General features: G+C 44.3%; 1 protein-coding gene across 6 annotated transcripts in view; it reads right to left on the bottom strand.

The window, feature by feature from the left end:
- The window catches only part of NFAT5 (nuclear factor of activated T cells 5), a 118,651-nt gene that overhangs the window by 32,289 nt on the left and 62,309 nt on the right, over positions 1 to 24,053 (bottom strand). For 3 of the 6 annotated variants that reach the window (XM_040329530.1, XM_040329532.1, XM_040329531.1), the window contains exons 3-6: positions 15,756 to 16,278; positions 4,424 to 4,610; positions 3,064 to 3,254; positions 14 to 23 (exon numbers count right to left, since the gene is read on the bottom strand). In XM_040329530.1, coding sequence (XP_040185464.1) covers positions 14 to 23; positions 3,064 to 3,254; positions 4,424 to 4,610; positions 15,756 to 16,278 — 911 coding nt within the window. Of the gene's footprint in view, positions 1 to 13; positions 24 to 3,063; positions 3,255 to 4,423; positions 4,611 to 15,755; positions 18,886 to 24,053 lie in introns of those variants that run through there. The other 3 variants (XM_040329536.1, XM_040329534.1, XM_040329533.1) reach the window with 3 other exon arrangements.

The raw sequence follows: 24,053 nt of genomic DNA, 5'->3' as shown, positions 1-24,053 counted from the left end.
TTCAGAATCCCACGCAGTCCACACTATGGAACAAGGGAGAGTCACATGACAGCAAGGGTTTAATGGAACCTCTTTGGGTAGAATTGGAATATGACCGACACTTTGATGTCCGTAAAGAAATTTGGAGGCACATCAGTGAGCTGCTTCACAAACATATACTGGTAGAAACGTCAGTCGATTTGCCAACACCACATACACATTGTGGTAGGACGTTATTCTGCACTTGATGCAAAACTAGGAGGAAAATCTGAAGGCGGTAAGAGAAGAGAGGGAGACTTTGACATGGAAATGTGTGTGAAGCGAGTGCGACGATATTCTACGTATTGCACGTAATCTCTTCCACCGCTCAGCAAGTTTTCCACTTTCCTGATTTAGGCTAGGTTCACTTCTATGTGGTTGTGGTTGATGTGTTTTTCCAGCCTGTTTTGCGATGCGTTTCTGAACCAGCATTTTTATATGCAATTTTCAAGCATTTTTTTCCCTCCCTAAATAAAAAAAACTGAACAGCCGGTTGTTAAAAAAGAATTTCAGGCAAAGAAAAAAAAATGGTATGGGGTTCCTCCCCTCAACACAAACCAGGCCCTTGGGGTCCGGCATGCATTTTGAGGGGAACCCCACGCCAAAATGATGTTGATCAACATGGGGGAGGTGGGGCAGAGATTCCCCAGGCCCCAAAGCAGTCCCCCCTTCCCAATGTTAAGGGCATGTGGCCTGGTATGGTTCAGGAAAGGGGTGGTCTCATTTGCCACTCCACATCCTGGCCTATCCAAAGGGCCTGGCATGGATTGGGAGGGAGACCCCACGCAATTTTTTTTTCTTTGCCTGCATTGTAAGAAAAAAAATAAACCCCACTGACTGCTGACGACTCATCATCGGTTGTTAAGGAAGCGCTGGCCACTGGGCTTTTTAACAATTGGCTATTCACACTTTGTTAAAGCGGGGTTCACCCTGTTAAAAAAAAAAAAAAAGTTTTTTTTTTTATTATACCATTACATTCGGCATCGTAGCGCGAGCTACGGTATGCTCGGTCTTACATTTTTATCCCTGTACTCACTGTGCTATGGCTCATTGAAGATTCCGGGGAATGGGCGTTCCTATGGTGAGAGAAGGTGATTGACGGCCGGCCCTGGCACGTCACGCTTCTCCGGAAATAGCCGAAATATGGTTGGCTCTTCACGGCGCCTGCGCATAGCCTGTGCGCAGGCACCGTGAAGAGCCGAGACCTACTCCGGCTGTCTTCGGGTAGCGTGACGTGCCAGAGCCGGCGTCAATCATCCTCCCTCTCCATAGCACGCCCATTTCCCCGCGGGAGTCGGATTCTTCAATGATCGATAGCACAGTGAGTAGGGGATTAAAAATTTAAGACCGGCATACCGTAGCTCGCGCTACGATGCCGAATGTAATGGTATAATGATTGAAGGAGGGTGAACCACCGCTTTAAAGAGAGAAAAAAAAAAAAGGCATGTAAAAAAAGCATCAAAAATGCAACATGTTTCTGGTGTGGCTTTTTCAGCCGTTCCACCACCTCAGGCTCTCACCCTCTGCTCCCACTCTCACCACTGTCCCTTGTAAACACAGAAGCCTTCCTTGTTTACAAGGATAGCAGGTGCAGTGTGGGTCATCTCATGGTAAGCTGCACCCTATCTGTGTCCCGGGTGCACAGATTCCGACCAATGATCTCCCTGGAAGTGAGAGAGACCGGCAGAACCACCTACACTGCCGAGAGGGGTAGTCACGATGCAAGAAGCTTGGAAGTGAGATGGTGACAGCCTGTGAAAGAGAGCTGCACACTTGTGCATAGCGCCCCTGAACCCTGCACACTGTGCATAGCGCCCCTGAACCCTGCACACAGTGCATAGCGCCCCAGAACCTGTGCATAGCGCCCCTGAACCCTGCACACTGAGCATAGTTCGCCCCTGAACCCTGCACACAGTGCATAGCGCCCCTGAACCCTGTGCCATAGCGCCCCTGAACCCTGCACACTGTGCATAGCGCCCCTGAACACTGTGCATAGCGCCCCTGCACACTGTGCAATAGCGCCCTCGAACCCTGCACACTGTGCATAGCGCCCCCTGAATGCTGAACACTGTGCAAAGCGCCCTTGAACGCTGCACACTGTGCATAGCGCCCATGAACCCTGCACATTGTGCATAGCGCCCCCTGGACCCTGCACATTGTGCATAGCGCCCCTGGACCCTGCACATGTGCATAGCGTCCCTGGACCCTGCACATTGTGCACAGTACCCCTGAACCCTGCACATTGTGCATAGAGCCCCTGGACCCTGCATCATTATGCATAGCGCCTCTGAACCCTGCACATTGTGCACAGCACCCCTGAACCCTGCACACAGCTTGCCCCCGAACCCTGCAATAAAATTGAGTTCAACGCCCCTGCATTACCATGTGACTGTACAGATCGCCCTTTAGACCTACCGAAAATGTAGTGTGAGCTTTGACGCCAGACTCTCAGTACTTGTCACTAAATGCCACCTATCATAATCGTGGACGTAGTAGCGAGGGGCTAGAGGTCAAAGGTCCAGACAAGGACGTTATAACGAAATAGTGCTCCTAGGATTAAGAGCTCCCGGGACATTATAAAAGAGTAAATCCAGGTAAGATCAAGCACGTCTAAGTGTCTGCAGTCCACCTCTGATCTCCCTTAATAAACTTTAAATTTAATACAGGTCCTTGTTAAAAGTATACTCCCCCACTCATTGATAAACTCTGTATTTTCTCCAGAAAGAGTTAATACTGAATAGCTGACGTAGATGAAACCACCGATTTTGCAGATATCATGAAATACATGACCACAGGAGATGGCAGTATAAGTCTCGGGGTGAGATTAAGGTTTTTTCATTCCAAGTGTTTCAGGAAGGTCTGCATTCCTTCCACAGTTCATTGGTGATAGAATCTGGTATTTCTGCATTTCAGATAGAAGTGTGTGATAAGAGCCAACCCATGCTGCCTGCACACATGGCACACGTGACATAAAAAGGTTGTCACATGAGGCACAGCCTCCTTTTCTCCCTTGGGGGCGGTGATGCTGGTAGGTCAGTTACTTACGCTAGAGTCATCATGTTGCTGGGGTCCAGCATGACCTCTATGACGGTGGTGCCCTCTATGTCCACTTCCTTGCAAGGAGTCGTGTTCCTCCCGGTAACTCTGCAGGCCTGGTAGAATCCATGCGGCTTCACTCGACCGGAATCATTGCCTACGAAGACTTGAAGCACCACAGGCTCATTATGACCTTCCAGCTGGAACAGAGTAATAGAGGCCTGACATGAATGTCCCTTGCTAATGAAAGTTAGGCGCACAGGGCGCACACATTACAAGAAGCAGACATTGCAACGCACTCACTAGAAGTACAGGCACCCATACCCACCCACGTGTATCAATAGAGTTTTCTACAACATTAACCGCTTCAGCCAGTTCTCCCCCTTCGTGATCCTAATTTTAAAGTGTAGGTCTGGACAAAACGAAAAGTCCTCACATTTTGTCTTTTTAACTTGTTCCCGTTAACAAGGCGCCTATATGCAGCCTCTCGGTGGGTGGGCTTTAATGTTGAGAGCGGCCACATATATGCGTCCATTGTTAAACAATTTACTGTGCGGAGAACGCGCTCCCAGCACAGCAACCAACAGGCAACAGGAAGCTCCAGATGCCCGTTAGTTGCTGTGAATGGTTTCTAGTAGGTGTTGTCCCGATACCGATACTAGTACCGGTATCGATACTGAGCATTTGCACAAGTACTTGTACTCGCGCAAATGCTCCCGATGCTTCAACCCGATACTTTTTTTTTTTTCAGGCAGAGAGCGAAGCGGAGCAGTCCTCAAAGAGAAAGCCAAGACCTCCCCCCCGCCTAGTTGATCAGCGCGGGGAACAATACAGCTTTCATTTGAATAGCTGTGTGTTCCCCCACCGCGCCTCGTCATATATGGCCCCTCCCCCCTTGCCCGGCACGTTTGATAGACAGAACATCCTTCCCAGGATTGGATGGGCATTCTGTCAGATGCGGCCCCTCGCTTGCCTTTATCCGGCCCTTGGGGCACTATCCCTTCCCACTGATATGAGACACTATTCTGCCATCTGACAGCGGACAATGGAGCACCATTCCTCCCACTAACACATATAGTGCACTATTACTCCCTATGATACCAGCAATGGGGCACCATTCCTCCCCCTAATACCAGATGTTCACCAACAATGATGCCAGGAAAATTTCTACACCCGCTGGCCAAAGTCCGGCCCTTCAAGAGTCTGAAGGACAATTAAACTGGCCCTTTGTTTAGAATGTTTGGAGACCCCCGTTCTAAACTATCGTACACACTGCCACAATCATAGCTGCAACCACCTCCGACTGTAGAGAACCCCCCACCCACTGTGCCAACACGCTCTCCTCTGAAGCCGTTCTCCATACACTTGCCTTAACCGTAGGAAATCCCTGTTGTGTGCGGTCTTTGACGGAACCGCGGCTTCCTTCCGTCAGGTATCTGGCACGATGCTGAGTCTCTGGTTGCACCACGATCTTCAGTTCTTTCCCCTCGCTCTTACTGGGAAACTGTTCACACAACACAGGGTTCTTCTTCCCTCCTTTCTGAGTGTCAGGCGCTCTGAATGAAATGAAGAGTGCAATGAGCTCCATGCTTGGGAAGACCACTAGAAGCTAAAGCGTGAATGTAGAGGCAACTAGTCTCTCTTTACTCATTTACAAACAGGTTCTGTGATTAACTACACACAACGGGGGCATCTGTTTTATGGAAGGGCCATTGTAAGGTTACTAGCCCCATATGAAATTTCGAGGATGTATTCTCTTTTTTTTCCCTTATATAGTAATACCTCGGATTGGGAGTAATACGGTTTACCAGCCATCTTTCTTTTTTAAATCATGACTCGATTTGCAAGCACTAGCAGGATTCAAGCCTCTAGGGCAGTGGTTCTCAACCTGGGGGTCGGGACCCCCTCGGGGGTCGAATGATGATTTGCCAGGGGGTCACCAAATCCTGAGCTGTTCTTGAAGCCCACACCACTCTCCCAGTCTTATTGCGGCCGCCCAGCAAGGCTGTCCCTGAAACCCCGCGGCCCCCAGCTCAGCAGCCGCCCATTCAGTTCACGGCATGGCTGGGGGGGGGGGGGGGGGCAGAGACTAGAGGTCAGCTGACTGGTGAGGAATGTGAAGTGGGAAGGGCTGGAGGAGACCCCATCTCCTGATTTCGGCATAGGTGTCACTGCTATGAGACACCACAAAGTCGGAGACAGTGAGTGTCCTATAGAGATGCATGTACCATAAAGGGGTTCAGTACCATAAAGGGGTTCAATACTGTACGAGTGGAAGGGACTCGGGGAGCAATAAATGTCCGTAGGTTAGGGCCGCAAATGACATACCTTGGGTGCTGACAACCCACGCTACGAAAATAATTTTACTGGTAGGGGTCCCCACAACTTAGGACATTTTATCAAGGGGTCACGGCACTAGAAAGGTTGAGAACCACTGCTAGGGGTGTGCAGTACCGCATGTGACCCAGAGGTGCGGGGGCGCCGGTGATGCTCGGAGACCACTTTAAGATCCGCAGAGACACTCTCCGTTCCTGAATGTCTCCGGCGCCCCCGCATCTCTGGCCCACATGCGGTACTCAATACACCAGCAGTGGCACACATTACAGTGGAACCTCGGATTACGAGCATAATCCGTTCCAGAATGCTCGTAATCCAAAGTACTCGCATATCAAAGCAAGTTTCCCCATTGAAGTCAATGGAAACGAAAATAATTCGTTCCGCATGTGGCAAGAGGTGGGGGGGGGGGGGTGCCAGAGAGCCTCGGAAACGCACGAAAAGGCCCGAGGACAGCTCGGCTGACCTCAGAAAGGCTCGGAGACGGAGTATTTACAAGTCTTTCTGAACGGCTCCGATCGACGCCGCTCGGCTCCGGCGCCCCCCAACCTCAGGCCAAACGCGGTACTGCACACCAATGTGGCTTTAATCCTGCTTGTGTTGCATGATAAACACTCAGAAACCGAGTCACGATTTTTAAAAATAGAGTGCTTGTATTGCGAAACACTCGTTAACCGCGTTACTCACAATCCGAGGTTCCGCTGTATCTGGGTTTCCATTGATTCCTATGGGGAAATTAGCTTTGATATACGAGTGCTTTGGATTACAAGCATGCTCTTGGAACCAATTATGCTTGTAATCCAAGGTACTACTGTATGGCAAAACCAGGGGGAAAGACTTTAGGAGTACAGAAGTAACATATTGTAGTGTACTGTTCTGCGAGTGTAGCGACAAGGATGGTCTTATCACATATTGTAACACACAAGATCAAAACTGCAGCAAGAAGTCAAGGAATGATTATGGGATATCAGGAGCTATTCGCCTTAACACAGGGGTGGGCAACTGAGGCCCTCCAGCCGCCGCCGACATATATAGAGTGCAGTACACTCGGCTGGGTTCGGCCACGCTTGGCTCCGCGAGCCGAGCGTGGCCGAGTGCAGTACACTCGGCTGGGCTCGGCCACGATCGGCTCCGCGAGTGTACCCGAGTGTACTGCACTCGGTATATGTCGGCTGCGGCGTTCAAAAACAGCGCGGGAGAAGCAGGGAGGTCACCACGAATGCCGCAGACGGACGCCGGACCGGACAAGGCCGCCGGGCAACTGTAAGTAACTGTATCTGTAAATTGTCAGTATTTCTTTTTTTTTTCCCCTAGGATTCTCCTCTAGGTTTGGGGTGTGCGCTATACGCCGGTGCGTGCTATAGGGCGATAAATACGGTACATTTTATTTTTTTTCTGCTATAAAATATATACAATAAATAAAAAAAATCGAATTTCTTCATAAATTTGGGCAAAGGGTATTCTGCTACATGTCTTTGATAAAAAATCCCAATAAGTATATAATGATTGGTTTGCGTTAAAGTTATAGCGCCCACAAATTATGGTATAGATACTGGAATTTTGTATACAGTGAAGCCTCGGATTGCGAGTAACGCGGTCAATGAGCGTTTCGCAATACGAGAAATTCTTTTTAAAATCCTGACTCGGTTTGCCAGTGTTGTCTCGCAAAACAAGCAGGATCCAGGCCAAAGCGGTGTGCAGTACCGCATTTGGGCAGAGGTGCGGGGGGGCCAGAGCCGATCGGAAATACTCCATTCCAGAGCCTTTACGAGTTCAGCCGAGCTGTCCCCGAGCCTTCCCGTGTATTTCCGAGGCTCTCCGGCACCCCCTACCTCTGGCCACATGTGGTACTGCATGCCATAGAAGTCAACGCGGAACAAATTAATTTTGTTTCCATTGGGGAAACTCGCTTTGATATGCGAGTGCTTTGGCTTGAGCATTCTCCTGGAACTGATTATGCTCGTAATCCGAGGTTCCACTGTACTGGAAATTTATATACTACTAATGATGACGGCGGTAATCAGCAACTTATCATACTTATCATGGGTCTGTGACACTGGGGGGGGGGGGGACTAACTGCCACTGACCTCACTAGTGACATTAATACAATGATAATACTCTGACTAGGAAGGGGTGACATCTAGGGTAAGCAAGGGTTAAATATGTGCCCAAACTATGTCTAGTGTGTGTACAGTGTGCCGCTTCTACTAACAGATCTCTTAGATGAGAAACAGAGATCGTTCTCTCTGTACAGAACTCTGTGTTGACTGTCAACACAGGGCTCTGGGCTGTGATTGGACCCACACAGCTGATCAGCAAGTCCCAACTGTGAACCTTTAGCCGGGAATTGCTTAAGGTCTTCCGCAATGTACAATCACAGCAGGTGCTGGCTGGAAAGGGGCCCTAAACCTAGAAGCAGCCAGAGACGTACGGGTACGTTGCTTTGTCAGTGCGACCCACCCGTCTGCAGTACATTGCTGTCGAGAGGCCCAAGTGGTTATTAACAGAAGCAAATCAGATGGAGGCTATGCACAGAAGTGACACGGTCCAGAGACACATTTTTATATATTTAAGAGATATTCTGCAAATGGGAAATCCCTGCTTAAACAGGGACCATCTGTGAAGATCAGGGACACCTGTACTGTACCATTAAAAATTACAATATGTACTATTTATACATATTGTCCCAGCAACAATGCTTTAGCAGAGCATGTCTTTGCACAATTTAGACCAGCCTTGCTCAACCTTTTCATCACATAGGAACCAGTGAGATAACTATCCAGAGAACCCTTAATGATACATTGTGATGGTCGGTGGGAAGTTTGGAGACTCCTAGTCTAGGGTAAGGTTTCTCAACCAGGGTTCCATGGACACCTAGAGTTCCTCCAGAGGTTGCTAGGTGTTTTGAGCAATTTCTGCCTCTCAGATAAGTTCCTACTGACCTTGTTGATCTTTTTAGCTATCTGTAAAGGGGGGGGGGGGATTCTTCCCAATGATCCCAAGTGTCCCTGGTCTTCACAGACGGTCCACTTGGGATCATTGGGAAGAATCCCCCCCCCCCTTTAGCTAAAAAGATCAACACGGTCAGTAGGAACTTATCTGAGAGGCAAAAATTGCTCAAAGAACACCTAGCAACCTCTGGAGGAACTCTAGGTGTCCATGGAACCCTGGTTGAGAAACCTTACCCTAGACTAGGAGTCTCCAAACTAAATAAAGGGCCAGTTTACCGTCCTCGAGGTTTTGGGCGGGCTAAACTGTGGTCAGTTGGAAGCAAACCATGCCCCATCATTAGTTTTATTAAAGGGGTGTTCCAGCCTTTGAAAGTTTATTAAAAGTCAGCAGCTACAAAAATTGTAGCTGCAGATTTTTAATAAACAGACACCTACCTGCTCCACGCTCCAGCGATGCGACCGCCCGGAGCGTCGCTCCTCTCCTCTGCGCCTCCATTCACATTCTGGGCACCGAATGTCGCGCTGCACCCCCGGAATGGACAGGCGATCTCCTGAGACCCCCGTCACGTGTCCCAGGAGATCGCCTAGAGGGAGGGGCCACCTAGGGGCAGAGGAGGAGTCACCTAGGTGGAAGTAGGAAGTGGGACAGGAAGTCCCGCTTCTACCAAAGCCCCCACTCCCCCCCCCCCAAAAAAAATACTACTGTATTAGTAGAGCTTTAAAAAAATGGCAGCCATATCACAGGGACATCATGATTACATAGTCAACTGAAAACATTCTTTGCTATGAATTTGGTAATTTAGAAAATTTATAATGAACGGATATGCAGCATAGCCACGACTATTAGCACAGCTAATTAAATAGTTACCAATATAAACGCCTCTTTAGAAATTTAATTAGCCACATTCCTATGAGCATTAGTACCGTTTAGAAATTGGCAACCATCATCGAGCTACCAATTCTTTATGTTGACTGCCCTACCTGGGCTAACCTTACCACCTACCCTCACTCAACATTCTCTCAATGCTCCTATATGGAGGATATCTGGTAACAAGTAGTCCATTCTGGTGATCTGCCTGGGAGTTTTTCTATCTTTGAGCTTAGAGTCTGAATTTATTTGGTCTCCATAGCCCATAAGCTCTTCATAATGTACTTCTATTCTATCCTATATACTGGCGGGAGCTATATTTGTCTACCATTTGTTTGTACTTTTACTGACTTTTCCCCCAACCATGTAAGGTAGGTACACGGACCCCCACAGGATCATACAAACAACATGTATTTCTTCCATTCGCACAAAAAGGATACATTCTCAGTTGTACGTGTTCTCTACTACTCTGTTTGGGTCAATTTGAGATCCTTATTTTGAGACACAAAATTCCCAGTACCCCTTTGACTTGTGCGATACAGAAACCCTCAAGTGAAATTCATTAGCCAAGGTGGTAATCCAGCAGATCTGATGAGCGCATGACTTAAAGCGGATCTCCACCCACTTAACTTGTTCCCTCTACTCCAACCCTACCTCCCATCCTGTACATGTATAGCATAATTTTATATTTTTAAGGCTGGGTTCATACATATGCGAACTAGATGCAGGTTTCCTCTCGCATGAGAGTGACCGACTCTCAACAGAGCCGGTTCACACAGCTCCGGGGGGGCACGGGCCACATTTGTAAAAGGTCCTGTGCGTCTTTGGCTCCCTTTCAGGTGTAAATTCAGGTAAAAATCCGGAGCCGATTCGCACCTGAAATGGTGAACAGGGACGCACCAGGCCCCCCTGCTGTGAGCCATGGCCACTGCATGTGTGAACTCAGCCTTAATGTCTGGGCCTACCCCCACCCACATGCATGATCCTAGGCGTCCATACAGCCTGCTGAGGCATAGATTTTCAAGGAAGAAGCGGGCCTATCGACACATCGGAAGGCCTGCCTGCTAAACCCGGAAGAGCTGGCAGGCCTCTCGATGACATCAGAAAGAACATGGTGGAGTTGGACAGAGCGGTGGCAGGGCATGAGAAGATCTCAGCAGGACAACGCTGGATGGGTATCTGAAATGTGCCAAACCCACCTCTCCTCATAAGCAGGGGCAAAATTTAAAAACAAGAAAAAAATAAAATGGAGGGTTGGGTGGAGATCTGTTTTAACCTATACTATGGGAAGTAAAGACAGACTGCCTCTTGAATGCTACAAATTCTTAAGACTATGTGACGTAAGAGGTGTATACTATAAAACCACATACAGTGGCACAATTGCAAGGACTTAGGCAGATTTTCCGATTTCCGGGGGGGTATCTGTGTATTGTGTGAAGGGTGGGTGCACTATTTATTTACTCTGACCCTCCTTTGAGAGGATCGAGTATTCCCTCATTCTAGTTACCAGTATATGCCAGTCTGTGGGGGGGTGTCCATTGGGGGAATTATCTGGGTAGGTCCACCTATTTTTAGGGGACCCATTTTTTATGCCTGATACATGTGTTATCTTTTTGATATATTTTTTCAATAAACTTGTAGTTAACTTTTTAGGGTGTGCAGCAGTCTGTCTTTTTTATTTTTGTTAGATTTTCAGATTCCCCCGGTCTATAAAATTAAAAGGGCATATGGTCTCACTGCTACGTGTAAGCTTCAAAATGTAGAAAACTTCACGATTACCAAAGTAGACTGCTCTTTATTGTAAGCTCCACATATATCCAAAAGGTAGAGCAAAAACAGAGTGCAGTGGATGTGAAGATAACAGTTTTTTTTATAGATCAAAAGAAAAAAAAAGCACAAAAGTAGTGACTTGAAAATGCATGTTCCATGCAAAATATCAATTTTAATATCTGTTATATATAAGTAACAATGAGACCATAGGCCTATGTTTTTTAACCTGTGAAAAGTCCAGTTTGTGGGCTAGATCTGGCTCTGAAGTTGTGATATTTTTGAACAAATAGATGCTTACAAAACAGATGCCTCCACTGTGCATAACATACTGCAACATAAAGTCTAAGGTCCATTAAGACAAGATAGTTAAAAAGGTGGAATTAAGCTGGTGGAATCCCTTATTGGATTATTACTTAAGGAGTTCCTGACTTCCTGGCGATCTCCTCACCAGGTTCATTAAAGCGGAGGTTCACCCTAAAAACATGCATTACATTCAGCATACTTCCGACATGTACAGTATGCCGTTTGTTTGTTTTTTTCCGTATTATTGTTCTTTTCCACCCGGCTTCCGGGTGCTCATTCCCGCGGGAGTAGGCGTTCCTATGCAGCGGCGCAATGTCATCTGGGACTTAGCCCACATGATTGACGTGCTTGATAAAAACTTCCCCCTGGCGGATAAGGCGCTTTACGAGTTCCGAAAATAGCCGAACTGGGAGTCGGCTCTATACGGCGCCTGCGCAGTCAGCTCTACACGGCTCCTAGTCTGTTCACAGGCACCGTATAGAGCCGACTCCCAGTTCGGCTATTTTCGGAAACTCGTGACTCGCCTTATCCGCCGGGGGGAAGTTTTTATAAAGCACGTCAATCATCTGGGCTAAGTCCCAGGTGACATTGCGCCGCTGCATAGGAACGCCTACTCCCGCGGGAGGGAGAACCCGGGTGGAAAAGAACAATAATACGGTATGTACAGCGAAAAAAAAACCCAGCATACTGTACATGTCAGAAGTATGCTGAATGTTTTTAGGGTGAACCTCCGCTTTAAGAAGCCATGAGAGGGTGCCAAGTGTCTCCATCCTTATTTTAAACAATTCAAATGAAATCAAAAGAAGTCTCTAGGGGGGCAACATCAGGCCAACTCTTTAAAGGTTCGTTTTTTTTATTCTCTAAATAAGTTCCTTTAAGCTAGTGCATTGATGGTTCACTTACCTTTTCCCCTCTAAATTATTTTTTTCTTTGTCTGAATTTCCCACTTCCTGTTCCTCCTCCGTAAGCTTACCCCCATCATCCAAGCCGTTCTGGCTAGGGGGTTGGTCAGCGTGCTCGCCCGCTCCCTTGGGAGTACATCCCTGTTCACAGCGTCTCCCTGCAGGGATGTAATCCCAAGGGAGGGGACGAGCACGCTGACCAACCCCCAGCCAGATCGGCTCGGATGATGGGGGCAAGCTTACAGGAAGTGAGAAATTCAGACAAAAAAATAAAAATTTTTAGAAGGGAAATGGAAGGAAAAAGGTAAGTGAACCAACAATGCACTAGCTTAAAGGAACCTAGTTAGAAAATAAAATAAAAAACAAACCCCTTTAACTGCCATGCAAGATGAGAGTGTCAGGAACTTAAGCTGGTTTGAGTAAGCAAGAAATACAGAACATTCATAAAGTATTCAGACTCCCTTCACTTTTTTCAATATTCTGTTGCAGCCCGATACTACAGTTCTTTAAATATTTTTTTTCTCTCATTATACACTCAGTAACCTCATAATGACAAAGCCAAAAAAGAATTTTAGAAATGTTCGAATGTATTAAAAAAAAAAAAAATCTACCATGTATGTAGGTATTCAGATCTTTACTCATTACTTTGTTGAAGCACCTTTGGCAGCAATTACAGCCTTAAAGCGGGGGTTCTGCGGGACATCGTTTTTTTTTTTTTTGCTGTGCATCTACGGGATTTAGGTTTGTCAAGCTTGTACTCACTTGTCTTATGTTTCTATTCCCCCACACTCTGAATCGGCCGTAGATAATACTTTATAAAAATTCCTCCTGGAATGTTCCATCTTGCTTGTGGGCATTGTGAAGCCCACAAGCAAATACTTCCAGGAAGCGGTGAATACTGATATCCCAGCATTCACCGCTCTATCCCGCGCATGAGCAGTGTTGACAGATTTACCCATTTGCCATTAATTAAAATGGCGGAATTAGATCCACCCTCGTCACGTGACCTGCTTCTTGAGTCACGTGACGAGTGAAATCCTGCGAGATTTCGTTGTTCAGCGTTGGTCTCCTGGAAAGCACGACACTGTGCTCCCAGGAGAAATTGCGATCAACTCCCAGCAAACACTGGGGCGCTGGGGAAGAGAAGAGACACTCCCACTCCCACGGGAGGGAAACCAGGAAGTGTCTTCTGAAGACAACAAATTCACAGTGGATGGGGACTGTTCAATAGGGTTCAGGTCAGGGCTCTGGCTGGGCCACTCACAGGATATCCCTGTACTTTGCTACATTCAGCTTTCCCTCAACCGTAACCAGCCTCTCAATCCTGAACACAGCTTTCCCTCAACCGTAACCAGCCTCTCAATCCTGAACACTAAAAAAAAAAAACACCTTAACAGCATGATGCTGCCACCACCACCATGCTTCACTGTTGGGTATTAGGCAGGTGAAGAGCAGTGCCCTATTTCATCCAGAAAATATTTGGAATTGAGGTCAAACAGTTCTATCTGGGATTCATCAGAACAGAGGATCTTGTTCCTCACAGTCCTTCAGGTGCCTTTTTGCAAACGCCAAGCAGGCTTTCATATGTTTTGCACGGAGGAGAAGCTTCATCTAGCCATGAGAGCCTGCAACACCTTCTCCCGATAAAAGCAATTTATTGATAAAGTGTACAGTGTACAAGTTATTGAAGCCTACGCAACAACAACCCTATTCATAGCTTCGTCTAGCTACTCTGCCATAAAGCCCAGATCGGTGGAGGGCTGCAGTGACAGTTGTCCTTATGGAACATTGTACCATCTCCACACAGGATCTCTGGAGCTCAGTCAGGGTGACCATGAGATTCTTGGTTACCTCTCTTACTAAGGCCCTTCTCCCCAGATTGTTCAGTTTGACTCTTGGAAGAGTCCTGGTTGCTCCAAACTTGGGAATAATTGAGGCCACGGTGCTCTTGGGAACCTTCAGTGAAGCAGAATTTTTTTCGTAGCCTTCACTTGATCTGTGCCCTGCAATAATCCTGCCTTTGAGCTCTGCAGGCAGTTCCTTGGATCTCATGGCTTTAACTAATACACTATGGATTGTCAGCTGTAAGGCCTTTTATAAGGAGGTGTGTGCCTTTCAAAATCATGTCCAATTTTCACAGGTGGACTTCAATCAGGGTATAGTAACATCTAAGCAATGATCAAGTGAAAGGGGAGGCACCGGAGCTAAAATACAAGTGTTGTCCCCCGGGGGACAGACACACATCTCTACCCCACACTCAGCTAACATCCTGTTGATTGGCTTCTCATCCCTCTTCCCTTCTCTGTCCCCCCCCCCCTCCCCTATACTCTATGGCCCTCTACTACAATTGATATGACCATGTTGACTAAGCACCTCTTGGTCCTTAGGTCAAAGGGCCTTCCCCTCGAGACATATAGGGGCTACGTACCCAATCCATTCTACCGTACGTAAAACTCATAGCCCATCCATGGTAATGGCACACTCCGGGTCGGTATCCCGCCCACAGTATGCTCCCTTTAGGGTTGCCGGGAGAGCCTCTCCGAGGTCCTGGAACAGGTATCCTAGCAACTTGAATGTTCTGAAGAGATTTCGGTACCGCCTTAGAATTTTATGCCTTACCATACCTTAACTGTTTTTCGTATCTGTAAGACTGTAGGCATTTTCAATGCCTCGTAAGATTTTTGTATTTCTTGTATGTCTTTTTTTCTTTAATAAACAAATAAAAAAAACGTTAAAAGTTGTTGCAAAGGGGCTGAATACTTTTTTGGGGCTTTCCGTTTTTCCTTTTTCATACATTTGCAAACCTTTCTAAAATTCAGTTTTGGCCTTGTCATTATGGGGGCGAGCATGCTGACTAACCGCCAGCCAGACTGGCTCGGATGATGGGGGCAAGCTTACTGAGGAGGAACAAGAAATGAGAAATTCAGACAAAGTAAAAAAAAATTTAGAAGGGAAATCAAAGGAAAAGGTAAGTGAACCAACAATGCACTAGCTTAAAGCAACCTATTTAGAAAATAAAAAACAAACCTTTACAACCCCTTTAAGTCTGCAACATAGCAAAATTGAAAAGTGAAGGGGGTCTGTATACTTTATGAATGCACTGTATAGGAAGCCAAATGCGGATCCAACTAATTTAAAGTCCATTGAACTTGAAATATGGCTTTTGGATAGAATTTTAGATCAGAAAAGCTTATGTATATTAATCAGGTTCGGTGATCACAGTGCTTTGTAATGAAAGAGTAAAAATAAAAATTAAATAAATCAATACAAAAATCAACGCTAGATCAGAAATCACTGAAAAAGCTTTTAAAAGACAATAAAGCCCTTCGTACCGCAGATGCATTATAGAATATGTGAGAATGAGTATAGTTCTATGACAGCAATGTATTTCTTTTGGAACTAGAAGTTGATTTGAGCCAGAGTCATTATTTTGTTTTTTCCCCCCAATAAAAAGTCCTAAACATCAATTTAGTTGAACTATATAATCCAGAGCTGCAGTACGAAGTGTGAGTGAAAAGCAGGATGTACCGAAAAAAGGATAGAGGGAGCGTGTAGTAAAACACGAATACCAACCCATTTCCAGCCTGGGAGCCACTTTTGCTGTCCGAGCCAAGCTGGTAGAGAACGAAATGTGGAGATTTGGCGCTGTCGGCATCAAAAACGTCCATGTTGGAATCTCGTCTCTTGGCCCCCGGCTTCTGCTTCGTGTTTCGCTTGCGTGACTTACGTGGGACCTCATTGTTATCATTGTAAGAATGGGAACTCATGTTGCTGAAATTAGACATGGAGTCTTCTGTCCACATGCTGCCACTCTGCTCAGACTCCGGTCCACCCCCTTCATCTTGACAGGACATCTGACTGCTATCCAGCAGGTCTTCCGGGGGTGGAGAAATGTTTAGGACCGTCCATCTTAATGGCGCGGTCTGCTGCCGGCCCGTTTTATTGGCTAACAGCGGTTCACTTACCCCTGGCTTACTTACCCCCGTGGCAGAGGATTGCATAGCTTTGGTATCGGTGAGTGAGGTAGAGCAATTAGAAGGACTGGAAGTGGTGGTATAGGAACTGCGAGCACCGCCCATGGTGGAAGATGAGGCATCTGCAGTGTACAATCCAAAAGTAAATACACACATTTTCACCGGTAATGGCCAGCAGTCCCAAATGGAATTAGGTGACTTTATATTTTTTTTTCCAATAATATACCAATTTTTTTAAAAATTCCCAAATAAACGTTGAAATTTGGAATAATTTTTAATAAATTTAAAAATCCCCAATAAGGCACACATAAATTTTAAAATGCCCAAACTATTTAGGCTGTGCCATTTTCTTAAAACTTAACATGTGGAAAAAAAAACAGTAACATTTTAAATTTAGTGCCATTAAGAATAGTTTAGCCAAATTGAAAAAAACTATAATACCCCCTTAAAAATTCTCAAAACACTTAAAGCCGATTTGAATTATTTTAGTTATTTTTTGTTTTGTTTTTTGTTTTTATTTAATGGGACTGTCTGTAGCCACAAAATATTAAAATAAGTTTCTAACCTATGAAGCAGAGAACTACAGGTCATTTTTAATGCAGACACTCCCTGCTTCAGAGGCAAGTCCTGGAATAAAAATATGAGAAAATAAATGAGAAACAGCTGCTAATTATTCCAGTCATCGACCATAAAAATAAAAGAAAAATATAGTAAAAAAAAAACAAACTCATTTGTAAGCAAAATGGAACTGATAGGTCGGGAGCCTAAGTAATTTAGAAAAAATAAATAAAAAAAGATGATTAACTCTAAAACTACAATACAGGTCAGGATGACAACAGAATCATAAATTCGTCCTATGTTGTCCTCTAAAGCAAACCAAAGTCCACAATGGGATTTATTTTTAATTTATAAAATATATGTAAATCTTTTCATAAAAATGTACAAAAAGATTAATAAAAAAAATAGCTTTAGTTGTTTTTACCAAGTTAAACAGTTTTGGTTAAAGTTTGTTGTGATTTTTTTTATTAAACTCTTAATCTTAAAAGCTTCCTGGAAATGCATAAATAGGTAAAATAAATAAAAAAAATGTGTGGTGACAAACCAAAAAAACTTTAAAACCACTGTTATACTGAAGATGACATTGAAGCTGTAATACAATTGTGAATATTTATGGTGCACAGAGATGTAGTAAACACTCCGCAACAGAAAGATGATAAAACTAATTATAATATTCTTTAAAATAGTTAAAAAATTAAATACTTTAAAATATTGCCCAAATTAAGTCAGCATTTTTTTGTTTTTTTTATCAGTTCCATTTTACACACCGTTTGTGCACATTAGTTAACTTTGCAGCTGAAACAAAAAAATATTCAGTGACTTTCAAAAGCATTCACATTTAAAAAGAAAATCATATACTGTAGAGGTGCTGTGGGTGTTTTTGCCATGCATTAATAAAAATGCTTTTCCATGTCAATCTTAACAAGATAAAATTTAAAGTTGAAGTTTCAGTAGATTTGAAGCCACTTTGGTCTATCCTAGTAAAAGTTATTTCGCGCACACATGACTTTGTTAACCAAAAAAAATAAAAAAATAAATCATATTTACTACAAAAATAAATTAAGCTTTTTAAGTCAATTAATAGATCCAGGAAATGTTTGAATATTAAACAAAAAAAACGTACTTAAAAAAATATTTATTTTATTCATAAATATTAAAAAAGTAACATGCAGCAGATTCTTTGGTTGGCAGATTTGTATTTTAAATTATTTTTTTGTATATACTGTGGGATAGATCCATTTTTGTATTCAAGTGTATGTTAGAGGATAGATCCATTCATGTACTTTTTATGTATATTTTGAGAATGTTTTGTGTTTTCTGAATGACTTGCAAAGTTTTTGCAAAGTATGTAAGATTTAATATTTGTATTAACTCAAAAATAATTTGAAAACAAATAAAATGTATTTTTTATAGAAAAAATTAGAAAGACTTTGTATAGTTTTCATACAGAAAGGCGAATGGTATAACAAACAATATTATCAGAATTAAAAACGAGCAAAATACAAAAAGTTAAGGCATCAAACTATCAATTCCCTTAATTTTAATTGACAACGTTGTCTTTTTTAACTGTGATACCACTCTGTTTATCTGCCATTTTCTATATGTTTTTTGTTGCACTATATATATTTTTTCTACTTGATAAAATTCATTGTTTTTTTGTCATAGTGTTCTAATTTTTGTCTTCTTTGGGGGAACTATTTTCGTTTTGTTATTTGCGCTTGACCATTAGAACTGCATCCCCTGTGGATGAAGCTGGAATATTTTCATTGAATTATTTTTAGATATACTATTATTTTTCAAAATGTGTTTGATTTGGTTGATTCAGGCTAAAACCATTTTTTTTGTATATCAAACTATCAATAGGGTAGCACAGCAAAGAACCTCTGGCCACTTTGCATAGATGAAAAGCAGGCATGACCTGGCGTAAGCCCGTGTGAATCACAAAATTTATTTTTCCAATATATCTTAGTAACTAGGGGGGGGGGGGCAGCATAACTGTTTATTTTTAAGTATTTTTACATAATGTGCAAAACAAAAAATGTGTTCTCAAAAATATTTTCAATTAAAATGATGAAAAAAAAACACTAAAAATATTAAGCACATACTGTAGGAATAGAAATCATAATCCTTTGCATCAATCTATTGCTTAAAATACATTTTTTAATATCTAATACACTCGATCAGAATTTATTAAAATTATATATTTTATATTGATTATATTTATCAGAATATAATAAAGTATTATAATACATATTAAATATAACATGTAAAAAAAATAGTTCATGTATTTTTAGCCAATTTGTAAAAAACAAAATATTTATAAAAAAAAAAAACAAAGTCTGTTAAATGTAAAAAACGAATCTTGGCTCATATAATAAAAACGCTAATGAACCACAAATGTATTTTTTTTATATTTGTTATGCTGCTTTTTAACTTTATTTCAGCCGAAACTGAAAGCGTTATTACCACAACAGAATGAATGCGGTAAACTACCAACTCTCACCAGATTACTGGTGGTCATTAATTTCTTAAGCCATTTTAAAAGGCCGATTTAATTTAACGAGAAGCAAAGTGACCACAAATCCACAGTAACAACTTCTTTACCCAATTGATTTTTCTAGGCTTTTTTTTGAATGTTGCGAGTTAAAAAAACATTATCAAAATGAACATTTTTGACAACATTCATCATCAATCCACTATTAAAAATAAAAAAAAATAAAAAAATACAAAGAAAGATTTAAAAAAAAAATATATATATAAAAGGCTTTAGGAAGAAGTCTGAAAACGAGACCGACCTATACCCTGGGTGAGTTTGGATGGGTTTAGTGTCTCTGGCATTATTTGTCTTCACTATTGATAGACAGACATAGTCACACAACCCACCATACGATGCCTGCCTCTGAGTGGCGGAGCTAGAATGCAAGTTAACTGTATTAATAGAGAAAACAGCTAGCATCCCAGCAAATATCAAAAAAAGCAATCCAATCATCACATGGAATTAAAAAAAAGGTCAAATTCATACGGGTTTAGTCTACATTCATTCCAAAATACATATATTTTTTTTAGTTTTCACATTCACAAGCCCCCTTCCGTTTCCAAAATGCATAACCTAAAAAACAGGGGTAGGCAACCTCGGACCTCCAGCAGTGGTGAAACTACAATACCCATCATGCCTCGGCCTCTAGGAGTCATGCCCGTTATTGTCAGGGTCTTGTAGTTTCAAAAAGTTGGCGGGCCGAGGTTGCCTACCCCTGCCCTAAAACAGTTTCCTTCCCCCCTCCCCTCAATTACAGTGAATGTCTCAAATAATTAACAAACATTCATTAGATATTAGTTTTCAGAATTAAAAAATAAAATAAAAAAAATCATTGGCCTGTTGCCTCAGGTTTAGCTAATAACCAAGTACCTGTCACCACGGATCTTGTAATTGGCTGCAGTTGTGGAGGGAGACTTAAAACAGACTTATTAGTTAAAAACACGCGACTAATATTTTGCGTTTCTGCATTTAAAGTAACTCTTTCCTTTATCAAATGTTTACAGGAACCACTGTCCCCGAAGACCGAGGCATTCCTTCATTGGGAGCCGCCATCTTGCCCCTTACACCGTGCAGGTTTGTGTTGGAAATCGCGCTGGACAGACTGAATCAGTCACTGGTCGTGGGTGGGTGATCGTATGGGCAAAAGGGGAACCAATCACTTCCAGTGGGTCTTACCCAAACAGTGGATGGTGGACCCTCTTATGCCGCGTACACACGATCGGAAATTCCGACAAGAAAAACCTTGGATTTTTTTTCCGACGGAATGTTGGCTCAAACTTGTGTTGCATACACGGTCACACAAAATTCTGACCGTCAAGAACGCGGTGACATACGACGAGCTGAGATCAATGAAGTTCAATAGGGAGTTCGGCTGTTCTGCTTGATTCTGAGCATGCATTTTTTTTGTGCATCGGAATTGCATACAGATGATCGGAATTTCCAACAAGAACTGTTCTTGACGGAAAAATTGAGAACAGACTCTCCAATTTTTGTCGGAAACTCTGACAGAAAAAAAGTCAGATGGAGCATACACACGGTCGGAATTTCCAACCAAAAGCTCATGAAACTTTTGTCGGAAATTTCGATCGTGTGTACGCAACATTAGGGGCTTGGGCAGCTATCTTTCTGATACGGCCTTCTGGTCTTGAACCTGGGACCGCTGCTGTGTCTGGCAATGACTCTGCTTGCCGAGTCACCTGGAGGGCTGGACAGCTCCTTGGACAGTTGCTTGTATAGTTTAGACAATTCCTTGTATGATCTTGTTTGCCTTGAACATTGAACTCTTTGCTCCTCCCATGAACTTCCCGATTTAAGCCATGTCTCTGCATTTCCTGGTTGCCAGAATATCGACTACGCTTCTGCTTCATCCCTACCTGCTACCGGACCCTAGCTTGCTCACCTCCTGGTGGGGCTATCCCGAGAATCGCAACCAACATGCAGCAAAACCCATTGCCGCCATCAGGAGCTCTGGTGAATACCGGTTAGTGCTTAGATCCCGCACCTCAGGTGAACCCGTGTCATCAGCCAGGGTGACCTGTGTGAATACCTGCTCTGCTGCTATAGCTACTGGCCTCTGAGCCTGACTCCAGACCATGACAGGTGCATTCCATAAGTTTGATAAAGGGTGGGGTGGATTGCTCTCCTCCACTTCTACGACCTCAGACTAAGTGTAAGCATTTTTAGTGATTTCTGGAAAAAGCATTGTTTGGTTTCTCAGTCCATCCGATGAGAACGTCTGAAGGGCCGTTGTCATCGGTTAACCAATGAAGCTCACTGATGGTCCATCGCGCCCACACATCATCAGTTAAATAACCGACCATGTCAGAACGCGGTGACGTAAAACACGACGTGCTGAAAAAAACGAAGTTCAATGCTTCCAAGCATGCGTCGACTTAATTCTGAGCATGCGTGGATTTTTAACTGATGGACGTGCCTGCGCCCGCCGTGTAGAGCTGACTGCGCAGGCGCCATATAGAGCCGACTCGCAGTTCAGACGTCAATCATCTAACCTCTGAATAGGAACGCCCACTCCCACGGGAGCCAGAACCCGGAAGCCGGGGGGAAAACAACAATAAAACGGTATGTACAACAAAAAAAAACAGCATACTGTAGATGTCGGAAGTATGCCGGATGTAATGGTATATAGATGTTTTTTAGGGTGAACATCTGCTTTAAGTCCACATACTTGCTGTATGACTGCGAAGAGATAATCTACGACAGGGAAAAGCATCCTTACCGTGTGACCAAGAAGAGAAAATCTACAATGGGGAAAGCATCCTTGCTGAGTGACTGCTGGGGGTAACTACTACAAGGAAAGCCACCCACTGATCGAGAGAAAGAGTCTGCACAGCACAAACACTAAACTGCACTGCTAAGCATGAAGCATAGCATATATAGATTTGTAATTTGAAAATATTTTTGTCTCCTTGAACATAGTTAAGAATTTAACCAGAATGATTACTATACATAGTATGGACTGGGTGGAGGCATCCTTAAGCAAAAGAATGTTTTGACGTTTGGGAGTCCTTTATTCACACCCCACCGGTTGGTACCTGTTAGAGAAACAACCAGTTCAGCCGCGTCCCCGCGCAGCGGAACGGCGTGCACGCCCAATTGACGCTCTGGCTGGCCTATATGAGTCCGCTCAGGTGGGCTGACAGATTGCTGGTTTGTCTTTAGCTTCCTGTTTGAGCCTGGTTCCTGTTTCCTGTATCTGAATTCCTGTTGTGACCCGGATTGACCCTGACTACTCTGCTCTTCTCCTGGACCTGACACACTGCCTGCTTAACGGACTCTGCCTTGCTTCTTGTGCTTAAACCTCTGCTTGTGACCCAGATCTGCCTCTTGTCTCCAGCCCTTGACCCTCCTCTTGTGTCCCGGATCTGCTGTTTGGCTCCAGTACTAGACCCTCTGCCTGCAACCCAGACCTGCCTCCTTGCCTTGATCTTCTACTTGTACCTTGAACTCTTGTGCCTCAGCCAGTGATCTGGAAATAACTTCACCCTCCAGTGTTTGACCCTCAGCCTGCCATGGATTTTTGTCAGAGAATCTGCCAGCAGGCCATCCAACCTGCCTGTCACTGCACTGCTGCCCTGCTCGGCCAAGACCATCTTGCAAGATCTATCCTACCTGCTGGTAGCAAGTGCCTCTTTGTGCCATCCACTCCCTGCATCACCTCCAGGGGGCGGAGTGCGCGTTATCGCAAGGGTGAACCGCTTTCGGCCTCTGTAAGTACTCACCTGACAGTACCCAACAGTCTATAATGAAGTGTTTCCAATATATCCAGTGGTGTCAAGCGAGATTGCGAATTATGGACCCTCTAATTGATTCTGCATCCTCAATTTGAAAAAACATTGTTAAAATCTGGTAATTAGGGCCCCCCCCCTTTCCATCGCCGCCTAATAATCAATCACTGCCCAGAATGCCCCGTCACTATCAAAATGGCTGCCTCCACATTGGGACATTGCCAGCACATTGCGGAACACAAGACGGTAAATATATAAATATCCCCTGGAGGGAGAAGGCAGGCAATACCGTTGTCCTAACGGGGTACGTTTGGGAGATTAAGCCAAGGGGATTTCTAAACCGCGGATAGGTGATGCGGCTATACCAAAGCTCAAAACGGGAGATAGCCATGCTCCAGGTCAGCCGAACTGGGTGCCATGAAGGTGCACCTTACAGATTTTTAAGCCAAAAAGGATTTCCGAGTCCCGGACCGGTGAGGTGTCTATACTACGGCTCATAACAGGAGATTGCCATGCTCCAGGTCAGCGGGGTTGTGGGGGGGGGGGCGTGTAAGCCGAGGGGATTGCTAGCCCCAGAATGATTAGGTGGCTATACCAGGGCTTGTAACTGGAGATAGCTGTGCTCCAGGTCAGCGGGATTGGGGGGGGGGGGGGTGTCCTGTGTACGTTCACCTTACAGATTTTTAAGCCATGGGGATTTCTAAGCCCCAGACTGTTGAAGCGGCTATACGAGGGCTCATAAACGGGAGATTGCCGCGCTCTGGGGGGGGGGGGGGGGTCCTGTGTAAGTTCACTTTACAGATTTTTTTTTCTACCTTTACAACCCCTTTAATCCAGCTGCTGACTTGTATACAATTTTTGATAAATTTTTAGGCATTTGCCAAGGCACCCCTGAAGAAACCTCAAGGCACCCCCCTGGAGAAACCTCAAGGCACCCCAAAGTGCCTGGGCACCCTGGTTAAAAAAAAAAGGCTGCTTTAGGTGAAGCTTAGCAGCAATGGGTAGTGTTAAAAGTTCACCAACTGGTTTTACATCTGACCTGGTGTTGCTCTTTGAA

Source organism: Rana temporaria, chromosome 11 (genome assembly GCF_905171775.1).
Source record: "Rana temporaria chromosome 11, aRanTem1.1, whole genome shotgun sequence".
Classification (NCBI taxonomy): Eukaryota; Metazoa; Chordata; class Amphibia; order Anura; family Ranidae; genus Rana; species Rana temporaria.
This window is presented reverse-complemented; position numbering and strand designations above follow the sequence as displayed.